This window comes from Cetorhinus maximus, chromosome 20 (genome assembly GCF_964194155.1).
Source record: "Cetorhinus maximus chromosome 20, sCetMax3.hap1.1, whole genome shotgun sequence".
NCBI lineage: Eukaryota > Metazoa > Chordata > Chondrichthyes > Lamniformes > Cetorhinidae > Cetorhinus > Cetorhinus maximus.
The window spans coordinates 86792956-86805037 of NC_135898.1; the positions used below are offsets into that span (position 1 = coordinate 86792956).

The 12082-nt window shown below is 47.1% G+C and overlaps 1 protein-coding gene across 1 annotated transcript in view; it reads right to left on the reverse strand.

Moving 5' to 3' along the window:
- Positions 1-12082, reverse strand: part of loxl4 (lysyl oxidase-like 4) — a 123790-nt gene that overhangs the window by 19761 nt on the left and 91947 nt on the right. The window contains exons 8-11 of the mRNA XM_078565099.1: positions 11064-11218; positions 7901-8068; positions 5084-5249; positions 2291-2534 (exon numbers count right to left, since the gene is read on the reverse strand). Coding sequence (XP_078421225.1) covers positions 2291-2534; positions 5084-5249; positions 7901-8068; positions 11064-11218 — 733 coding nt within the window. The remainder of the gene's footprint in view (positions 1-2290; positions 2535-5083; positions 5250-7900; positions 8069-11063; positions 11219-12082) is intronic.

A 12082-nucleotide genomic window follows, 5' to 3' on the forward strand; every position in this document is an offset into this window, starting at 1 on the left:
TTAAGTTGATAGTGAAGAGAATGAGTTCCTGACAGATCCTTGTGAGACACTACTGCTCACATCCTGCCAACACCATCCCATTATCCCTACTCTGTCTCCTGCTGGACAGCCAATTTCCCAACCAGGTCAATAATTTGCCTTTAATTCCATGAGCTTCATTTTTAGTTAACAGTCTCTTATGAGGGATCTTGTTAAATATCTTCCTGAAGTTCATATAAATAACATCCATAAATATTCCCTCTTCACTACTTTAGTCACCTCTTCAAAAAAATTCAACCAGACTCCTCAGGCATGCCCAACCCTTTACAAAACCCGTGATCATTCGAAAACTTTCAAGGTGTTCAGTTTCCCGATCCTTAACTACTGAGTTTAATAAGTTAGTTAGGTTAACTAGTCTATAATTCCCTGGTTTCTCTCTCCCACTTTTCTTAAAATGCAATTTTCCAACCTAATGGAATGATTCCCGATTAGACAGGACTTTGGAAGACTATAGTTAAGGCATCTGCAATGTTCTCACCCACTTGCTTTTGAAACCCTAGGATGGAACCATCTGCTCTTGGGGATTTGTTATTCATTCGCGTCATTATTTTCTTCATTACTGTGCCCCGACTGCCTTTTCAGGTGAATGTAAAAGATCCCTGGGCACTAGTTGAAGAAGAGCAGGAGAGTTCTCCTGATGCCCTGGCCAATATTTATCCCTCAACGCATGTCGCCAAAACAAACCAACAAGTCAATCGTCTCATTGTGGTTTGTTGGCTCTTGCTGTGCAGAAATTGACCATCGTGTTTGTCTACGTAACAGCAATTAGCGCACCTTTGACAAGTAATTCATAGGATGAGCCAAACTGCGTGGCAGCCAATGAACATGAAAGGCACTGTCTGAGAAAAGGTTCTTTCCCTTTACCTCAATTTAACGGTGAGGCCAATTTTAGCATCTTCACTGTTGTTTTTGGCAATGATGGGACTATAGCTCCAATCTGGGTAATCCTCACTTCCATACGTAGACCACATAACCCAAAAATATCTTTCACTTTGAATTAAAGTGACATAATCCCAAAGCAGTCAGACAGCTCGGCTGCTGCTTTTTAAGGCAGTTCTCAGGTCCCCAAGGATTCCAACAAGTGACGTGATCCTTGCTGAAGACTGGAATTTAGTTGGCCCAGACCTTTAGCTAAAGCATTTAATTCCACATATGGGCCCCAGGCAGCAGTGTTGCTCGGAATCAGGGAACATCTGTTCTGAGGCTTTCTGGAAACTGACTTTGTGCAAGTTTTTTAAGAACTTCCTTTGATTGGCTGAAGAATTATTAACCCTCGTTGCACACTTCCACCCACGCCTTCCAGTGGACATCACTGGAGAGTGGGGGGTCCTTGATTCACTCCTGCCTGTTGACCCTGAGGTCAGGTTTGACAGCTTTACTAATGGTTACAGCCCAGACACAGGGGGTCACTTATGAAACAGTGAGATGCCGTAATCCTGGAGCATAAGCAGCAAATGGACTGAGCAGCCTTCTTCATCCTAAGTCATTGGGTGAGCTTGTTTCTGTCCTAAGTGTTCTCAATGGAAGACAGAAGCTCAAACATTGAAGTCTGGGGTTCGGGGGGGGGGCGTGGTTTATATATAGAATAACAGATACCCGGGAGTGAGTTACAGACTGGAATCTAATCGAGGGGTTCGGGGGTTTTATATATGGAATAACAGATAACTGGGAGTGAGTTACAGACTGGAATCTAATCGAGGGGTTCAGGGGGTTTTATATATAGAATAACAGATACCCGGGAGTGAGTTACAGACTGGAATCTAATCGAGGGGTTCGGGGGTTTTATATATGGAATAACAGATAACTGGGAGTGAGTTACAGACTGGAATCTAATCGAGGGGTTCGGGGGGTTTATATATAGAATAACAGATACCCGGGAGTGAGTTACAGACTGGAATCTAATCGAGGGGTTCGGGGGGTTTATATATAGAATAACAGATACCCGGGAGTGAGTTACAGACTGGAATCTAATCGAGGGGTTCGGGGGGTTTATATATAGAATAACAGATAACCGGGAGTGAATTACAGACTGGAATCTAATCGAGGGGTTCGGGGGGTTTATATATAGAATAACAGATACCCGGGAGTGAGTTACAGACTGGAATCTAATCGAGGGGTTCGGGGTGGGTTTTTATACATTGAATAACAAATTCCTCCGTCACTCAATGTTTTATCAATTCTTTCTTTTCTCTTTCACAAATTTATATCGTGACCTCTCTAAGAACGGGACGGTACCCGGTCATGAGCCTACCCGTGACAGCTGTGCCAGATCCAGGCGTGTCGTCCGGCCTTTGGTCTAAAATCGGACCTGCCGATGTTCTGTATCCGCGAGGAGAAGCGAAGCAGCCTGCGATGTCCATGTGGCCAGTTCATTCCGTCGGCTGTCTTGGACAGGCAGCCTTCCTCGTGGGCACAGTAGAGCATGTGGAGGGGCCGATCCTCCAGGTACGCGGACTCCTGAGCTTGTTGGGCATCCAGCACAAGGTCCGGAACAGCTAACCGCATCAAGACAAAGAGAGTGTTCAAGATTAATTTCTTCTCATCTCCATTTTAAGTGAGCGACCCCTTATTTTTAAACAGTGACCCCCTAGTTTCTAGATCCTCCCACAAGAGGAAACATCCTCTCCACATCCACCCTGTCAAGACCCCTCAGGATCTGACATGTTTCAATTAAGTCGCCTCTTACTCTTCTAAACTCCAGTGGATACAAGCCTAACCTGTCCAGCTTTTCCTCATAAGACAACCCGCCCGTTCCTGGTATTAGTCTAGTAAACCTTCTCTGAGCTGCTTCTAACTTGTTTACATCCTTCCTTAAATAAGGAGACCAGTACTGTACACAATCCTCCAGATGTGATCTTACCAATGCCCTTTGCAACTGAAATGTAACCTCCCTCCTTATGTAATCAATTCCCCTCACAATAAATGATAACATTCTATTAACTTTCCTAATTACCTGCTGTACCTGCATATTAACTTTTTGTGATTCATGCACTAGGACACCCAGATCCCTCTGAATCTCAGTGCTCTACAATTTCTCACCATTTAGATAATAAGCTTCTTTTTTATTCTTCCTGCCAAAATTGACAATTTCACATTTTCCCACATTATACTCCATTTGCCAGATCTTTGCCCACTCACTTAACCTATCTATGTCACTTTTTAGCCTCCTATGTCCTCTTCACAATTTACTTCCCTACCTATCTTTATCTCATCAGCAAATTTAGCCACCATTCCTTCAGTCCCTTCATCCAAGTCATTTATATAAGTTGTAAACAGTTGAGGCCCCAGCATTGATCCCTGTGGCACACCACTCATCACATCCTGCCAACCAGAAAAAGACCCATTTATGCCAACTCTCTGCTTCCTATTAGCCAGCCAATCTTCTATCCATGCCAATCTGTTACCCCCTACACCATGAGCTTTGATTTTCTGCAATAACCTTTGATGTGGCACCTTATCAAATGCCTTCTGGAAATCTAAGTACAGTACATCCACCGGTTCCCCTTTATCCACAGCACATGTGACTCCTTCAAAATCTCCAATAAATTGGTTAAACATGATTCCCCTTTCACAAAACCCTTATTTTTAAAACGTGACCCCTAGTTCTCGATTCTCCCACAAGAGGAAACATCCTCTCCACATCCACCCTGTCAAGACCTCTCGGCATCATAAAGGGGTTCTGATCATGTCCCCTCTTACTCTTCTAAATTCTAATGGATACAAGCCTAACCTGTCCAACCTTTCTGCATAAGATAACCCACCCATTCCTGGTATTCGCCTAATAAACCTTCTCTGAATTGCTCCTAACGCATTTACATCTTTCCTTAAATAAGGAGACCATTACTGTACTCAGTACTCCAGATGCGGTCTCACCAATGCCCTGTACAACTGAAGCATAACCTCCCTACTTTTAGTTGTCTGGTGGTACAGAATCTGAGTGTTGCTGAAAAAAGACATTTTGTCGAAGCTTTTCATCTTGCACTCATCAGGACAATCACAAGAATACCAATGTCAGGGGAAGCAACAACTTTATACTGTATGAGAAGAGAGTGCTGATTGGTTGGCAAGTAGACTCTGATTGGTAGAGACGTTGCCATGGAGAATTCGGCAGTTAATGGTGACTGACAGTTAACTGCCAAGCATTACTTGAAATTTAAACCAGGCAGCTTGACTCTGATTGGTCAAGGCGTTGCCCTGAGGAATGAACCAGTGAATGGCTATCACTAATTTTGTTTGGCTGAAGCAGGCACAATGTGTGTACATGTTCTTTCTGTCTGCAAAGAGCAGGGCCCTGTGTATTAGTATATGAAGCCTCCAGTACATGCAAATGCACCACACTGAGAGCTTGACTGACAATCTTAAATTGGTTGCCAGCGGAATTCTTGGCACACTAAGGATTATTTAACAAATGTTATCCAATTGGGAAATCAAATCTAATGTTGGATTCTGTGTTTTGAGTTTTGCAAGCACGGGCTGGTTAGGTACGATCTGTATCTTGCCCGTTGCGAACAGCGGCTGGGTCATGCTTTTTGATACGATCGGCCAGTCTTTGGGAGGTACGGCCTACATACCCAGCATCATACTGGCACTGAAATTCATGTACCACATTACTCATTTGTGTGATAGACAGAAGGTCTTTTTGGCTTGAGGGCCGCATCCTGTTAGTGACAAATACCACTCGTGTTGTTACTGCATAGTAGCAGCGTGAAACAGCTTCACCTGTTGCTCAAATTTTCCAGATACCTTTGTGAATTTCAGTAGTTGCTTCCCCTGATATTGGTATTCTTGCAGTTGTCCTGATGAGTTCAAGATGAAAAGCTTCAGCAATATGTCTCTCTCTGTTCAGCAATATTCAAGATTTTTCTTAGGGAAGGATATGAAGGGACAGGGAACCAAGGTGGGTGGATGAAGTTAAGAATCAGACCAGGCATGAATGGGGAAGAGGCTCGAGGGCCTGATTGGTCTGTGAGCCAGTCCCTTTGCCAACCATCACCCTCAACCCCATGTTCTGCAATAGGAGAGGCAGGCCGGGTCTGATACTCACTCTCCGCACAGATGACTCCGGCAGCGAAACGTCCCCCACCTCGCGGGCACTCAACATGGTCACGGTGATGAGAACATTGGAAGATTGACAGCTCTGTTCCAGAGCAAGTGGTCCCGCTCAGAACGACGTTGTCTGTAGTATGGTCTCCCCGCCAGTACCAGGTTTCCTTTTGAGACAAGAGGCAGAACGTTCAGTCACAGTGCAACCCAGGAGTGGCTTCACTCTACTCTGGAAACTCTTTCATCAAATGCGCCATGTGGAGAATGAGTCCAAATCAATAGGAGAGTGGTTTTATCAGTCCCTGCAGTGGCCCTTTGTTCAAAGCTCATAAAACCAAAGACATTTCAGGAATTCAAAGGATCAGCCATTGTTTATTTGTGCTGATTGAAATGGGTGATGTGAGTGTTGGGGAATAAAATATTTTCCCATTGCAGATGTTCAGCACTCCCAGGTCCAAAGCAATGGGCAGGTTCAGTGCAAAACTCTCTCAACTCTGCCCAACATCCACAGTTCCAACCTTACAAAAACACTCCTTGTTGCGCCAGTCCTGCATTTCTTTTATTACATAGCTGCACAAGGCCATTAAAGGTTCCAGAACCAGTGCGAGTAGATGGAGTCAAGATACCAGGTCGGCCATAATCAAACTGAATGGCAGAACAGGCCCGAGGGGCTGAATGGCCTTTTCCTGTTCCTATGTTCCTCACCACCCTTTCTACTCTTTGAGTGAGACTGCCAGTTTCATGTTGAATTAGAGGCATTTTTATGCCATAAATAGCTTGAGTTCACCCCTCTAGTCAACAGACGGAGGGACTGCTAGCCCATTCGTCAGGGCTCAATTTCAACCTCACTCCAGAGGTGATGGGAGACAATATTAACTCACTGTGCTGTCCAGTCTCCCCCAGCCACACCCCCAACAGAATTCACTAGACACAACTATTTTGACTATGGATTTTAGTGTAAAACTGTATCTTTGATCATCCGCTTATTATAAATCTCCTGGCTTTTGCTTCATTCCTTTCCATTGACACCAGGAGGGATTTAGAATAGAATAGTGGCTGATCTGTTAACATCCCATAAACACCATCGCCCAAAATCTGGATGATCTCCGGTGAGAGGAATAGAAGTTCTACTGTCAAAACTTCTTAAAGGCACTTGGAGTTAGCAGATGTGTGGGCTTGCCACGTTGAAAGTCGAGTGGGATCAGTTAGAAACAAGGCAAGTAGATGGAGCACGGGGGGGCTTTCAACACTTACTTCACCAATAATGAATATTAATTCCATACTTTAATAACTAACACATTGTGAGACACTGAAGTGAGTGTCAGAGAGACACAAGCCTCTTATGACCTGGCTTCACGCTCAGGCGAATGATGGCAGAGGAACCCTGCAATTTCTATCCTTTGTCATCGGTTTTGCATAGCGGACATTTCCAAGTAGCCCCCTCTAAAGAACAGACGGTCTTATCCAAAAATTGAGCAGCTTCCGATCCCAGTGAAGGTTCAAGTGTTTGATTGACAGGGACTCCGCTCCTTTCACTCCTAGTTGGCGAATTCCGACCTCAAACCTAACCCAGGCCTACGAGGAGAGATTGAGTAAATTAGGACTATACTCGCTGGAGTTTAGAAGAATGAAAGGTGAGCTCTTTGAAACTTATACATTTTTTAAGGGGCTTGACAGGGTAGACGCTGAGGGAATGTTCCCCCCTGGTTGGGGAGTCAAGAACGCGGGGGTCACAGTCTCAGGATAAAGGGTCAACCATTCAGGACTGAGATGAAGAGAAATTTCTTCACTTAGAGGGTCGTAAATCCTTGGAATTCTGAACCCCGAAGAGCTGTGGATGCTCAATCATTGAGTATATTCAACATACAGGTTGCAAAGGGAACTAAGGGATAAGGGGATAGTGCAGGAACATCAGCTAGAAAAACTAGCCATGATCTTTCTGAATGGCAGAGTTAGCTCAATGACCAAATCCAGTCCCTAGTTCTTATGAGCAGGACCACTCCCTCCTCCAAAAACATTGAGCATGTGCTCATTTTGTGATTTATATTGATTTTGACATTTTTTGCAAGAGCATGGCCATAAACATGTGCAGATCATTCCAAAAAACACACAAGGCACACATTGTTCAGGAGAACAACTGGCCAGGAATGAATAATGGAGATGTGGAAATGGATGAACATTCTGGAGTTTGGTTAAATAATTTAGTTTGGGGGCGGTGTGGCTGAGGTAGATCGGAGTCAGGAAATGTCGACAAAGAACTTTGCCTGGGGAAATGAAGTGGCCAAGGTAGACTCCACAATAGGTTAGGCTGCACATCATGTATAGAAAGAGCAAACAGATGGGCTGAATTCTCTTTCCTTGATCCATGTTCTCTTGCATTATCTTGGATATGTTCTTCCCTCAATGGAAACGTCCATTAAATAGCAACATTGTTAGGTCTGTTGCCAGCGGATGAAGTCAGATATGGGGAGGTGGTGGACTAGTAATCCAGAGACCCAGGGTAATGCTCTGGGGACCCGAGTTCAAATCCCACCACAGCAGATGGTGAAATTTGGATTAAATAAAAATTTGGAATTAAAAGTCTAATGGTGACCATGAAACCATTGCCGATCGTCGTAAAAACCCATCTGGTTCGCTAATGTCCTTTAGGGAATCTGCTGTCCTTACCTGGTCTGGCCCTACATGTGACTCCAGACCCACAGCAATGTGGCTGACTTAAATACCCTCTTCAAAGGGGCAATTAGGGATGGGTGGCCTAACCAGTGACACCCACATCCCATGAACAAATTTAAAAACAATCTCCTCCCTCAGGGCCTACCTGCAGTGCATGGTTGGCAAAGCCTAAGCCTAGCTGTCGGCACACTACCATAGCCTCGGTCAGTTTCCAATTCTCACCGCACACAGTGCCCCACGTCACTGTGCCGTTGACTTCCACCAGAATCTCCACACGACCTTCAAATGAGTTCCGTCCGCCATTCAAACGGATCTATATTTGGGGGTAAAAAAGAACAATTAACTCTTCGAAGAATTCCAAATCCTCCCATGGCCTCGTCCCCTATCTCTATAACTCTCCAAGATCTCTGTGCTCCTCCAATTCCGGTCTCTGATGCATTCCTAGTTTTCATCATTCCCCCCCGCCATAGCAGCCTAGGTTCCAAGCCCTGGAATTCCTTCCCCTTTTTTACGGTCCCCCTTAAAACCTGCCCTTTTGACACTCCCTCAGTACGACCCCACTGACAGTGTAGCACTCCCTTAGTACTGAACAACCGACAGTGCAGTGCTCCCTCAGTACTGCCCCTTTGATGGTGCAGCATTCCCTCAGTACTCCCTCTCCAAGAGTGCTGTGTTCCCTCAGTATTGACTCTCTGAAAGTACTGTGCTCTCAATACTGACCATCCGACAGTACAGCACTCCCTCAGTACTGACCCTCCAACAGTACAGCACTCCCTCAGCACTGACCATCCGACTGTGCAGCACTCCCTCAGCACTGACCCTCCAGCAGTACAGCACTCCTTCAGTACTGACCATCCAACAGTGCAGCACTCCCTCAGCACTGACCATCCGACTGTGCAGCACGCCCTCAGTACTGACCCTCCAACAGTACAGCACTCCCTCAGTACTGACCATCCAACAGTGCAGCACTCCCTCAGCACTGACCATCCAACAGTGCAGCACTCCCTCAGTACTGACCATCCAACAGTGCAGCACTCCCTCAGTACTGACCCTCCAAGAGTGCAGCACTCCCTCAGCACTGACCATCCGACAGTACAGCACTCCCTCAGTACTGACCCTCCAAGAGTGCAGCACTCCCTCCATACCGAGCTGGGAGCACAATGCGCCACAAGTCGCACCAGCTATTTGGTACAGCATTGTACAACTGAACGTGTTGATTGTTGAGGACTCAGGGCCTCCACACAGAAGTAATGAGTTGGCCCATTTACTACATTGATGCGCACTCAGCGATCTGTTCTATCATCATCATATAGAGCACTGATGCGGTTACTCCATATGTTAAGCTCCAGCCATTACATCTAATGGAAAGTGTCAGCATATTTCTTTTTGGTCTCTTTGCATGGTTAGCTTCTGAAGCTGAAATGAGTTGTAAATCAAGTGCCCCTTTGATCTGGTTGTAACTCTTGTGTCTATGTAACAAGCAGGAGATGAGCACAGAATCTCAGCTCAGTACTGAGGGAGCATTGCACTGTTGGAGGGTCAGTATTGAGGGAGAGCTGCACTGTCGGAGGGTCAGTACTGAGGGAGTGCTACACTGTCGGAGGGTCAGTGCTGAGGGAGTGCCGCACTGTTGGAGGGTCAGTACTGAGGGAATGCTGCACTGTTGGAGGGTCAGTACTGAGGGAGTGTTGCACTGTTGGAGGGTCAGTATTGAGGGAGAGCTGCACTGTCGGAGGGTCAGTACTGAGGGAATGCTGCACTGTTGGAGGGTCAGTACTGAGGGACTGTTGCACTGTTGGAGGGTCAGTGCTGTGGGAGAGCTGCACTGTTGGAAGGTCAGCACTGAGGGAGTGCTGCACTGTTGGAGGGTCAGTACTGAGGGAGTGCCGCACTGTTGGAGGGTCAGTACTAAGGGAGTGCAGCACTGTTGGTGGGTCAGTACGGAGGGTGTGCCGCACTGTTGGAGGGTCAGTACTGAGGGAGTGCCGCACTGTTGGAGGGTCATTACTGAGGGAGTGCCGCATTGTTGGAGGGTCAGTACTGAGGGAGTGCCGCACTGTTGGAGGGTCAGTACTGAAGGAGTGCCGTACTGTTGGAGGGCCAGTACTGAGGGAGTGCCGCACTGTTGGAGGGTCAGTACTGAGGGAGTGCTGCACTGTTGGAGGGTCAGTACTGAGGGAGTGCTGCACTGTCAGAGTGGCAGTACTGAGGGACTGCAGCACTGTCAGAGGGTCAGTATTGAGGGAGTGCTGCAATGTCGAATGGTCAGTACTGATGGAGTGCTGCACTGTCGACGGGTCAGTACTGAGGGAGTGCTACACTGTTGGAGGGTCAGTATTGAGGGAGAGCTGCACTGTTGGAGGGTCAGTACTGGGGGACTGCAGCACTGTCGAAGACCGAGCACCGAGGGAACCAATGTTGGTCAGCGAGCACAACGTCTAGAGCGCTTCCTAATTTTAGGCCAAACAGCTACATCAGCAATGCCCCCCCACTCTGCCCCTCCTACAAAAAAAAAGGTTAGAATAAAATCAATTTCATTCAAAACAGAAATATCGAAGAATTCAACATTGAATTCAAACTTACTTTAAAAATCTGTGGGCTGCTCATAGAATCAAATAAATATTATTGAGTCTTTCTCCGCAACAACGTGGACTGTTTTTAATCATTGTTTCCAACCATGTGTGACATCCACTTCACTGTGGGTATTGCCTGAGCTTCCAAATGTTGAAGATCAGCAGGCATTTTATTTAACATCAGATCTTTATGGTTCTTAAAGGCACACTGACTTCACGGTTAAAAAACCAGGTTTGGGGTTCGCGGTGGGGGGGTGTGGGGCGGAGGGTTGGAAACTCATCAGTCCCACAATGCGCTCCGGAAGCAAGAGAGACCTCTGGCTCCACGCGAATAATCCGGTTGAGCTCCTCACATGGGCAGCCGATAAATTCAGGGTGCCCACCACAGCTGGTTTCGCAGGCTTGCCGTCTCCGGCCAGGCGCAGTCCTGTACATCTTATCGCACGCCCTCCCCGCCTCCAACCCGCCCCACCTTCCCGCCATTGGTCAGCGGACACAACGCCCCTTGGCCAGTCGGAAAGCAAACAATCCCATTGTTGGCCAATTGGCTGGTCCTTGGCTTGTCAGCCGAGCAGTTTTTATTCCCTAAGGAATAAGGGCAAAATACTGCGGACACTGGAAATCTGAAACAAAAAGCAAAAAAAAAATATGCTGGAAAATCTCAGCAGGTCTGACAGCATCTGTGGAGAGAAAGACAGAGTTACAGACTCGAACCGTTAACAATAGTAAATTTACCTTATTCTTGAATCCCATTTGTGGGATATTGCACCGGACAGCTGCATCTTCTTCGTGTTTGCAGTTCTCGCTGCTCTCCTGCTGGAAGCTGCAGTCAGTCAGGGACCTCTCGAAGCCACTGCAAGACACTTCATTCATATGGATGGGACCCACACCTGCAACAAGTCACAAAGCGCTCAGCGTTGGCCAGTGCAGTTAATTATATTATTAGACTAACAATCCCAGCGGCTTGGTTTTATAATCCAGGGAACGTGGGTTCGAATCCCGCCAGTTTGAGAATTCAAATTTGGTTTAAAAATTCATAGGGCTGAATTTTCCCTCAGTGGAGGTGGGGGGGGGAAGGGTGGGGTGGGGTGTGGGAAGCACAGGAAAATGGTAACAGAGCTGTTTTCCACCCCCAACCCTACCTCCGGGTGAAACAGTCATTGACCTGGAATTTTGACCCTTGACTTTACACGGAGCCAGGTTTCCTGCCCGATGATTGGTGGACCTTTGAAGCTGGAGGGCCAATCAGAGGGGCTTCCATCTTCACAGGAGCATCCGGCTACAGTGGAGGCTAAGTAACCGAGAGGGTGCTTCAACAAAAAGGTGCCACTTTGATCAAATTTAAATGAAAAACACAATAAGCAGCCCGGCCACCAGAGTGGGGATGCAGGGAGTCCCTCTCCACTTCGACTCTGACTGTAGCTCCACCCAGGCAGGAAAGGAGGGCCTGAAGGCCCGCCTGGATTACTGGACACGGGTCTACCGCAGGGTGCCCGCCTCCAGGCAGCTGATCTGCCTCCTCTGCATCGGGAAACCGAAGGCCAACTGGAAAACCCCAGTCAGCCTCCTTGATCCCTGTTTAACGAGGCTCTTAATGAGCCTAACTGCCTGCCCGCCTCGTGAGGCTGGGCGGCCTTGCTGGGCCCCAAACCTGCATCAGCCAAAATGGCCGACAGCGGAAAGGGTGACAGGAAACCAGCGCTCGGACCAGCCGCGTAATTTTCGAGACCCATCCCCCTCTCTTCACAATCCCG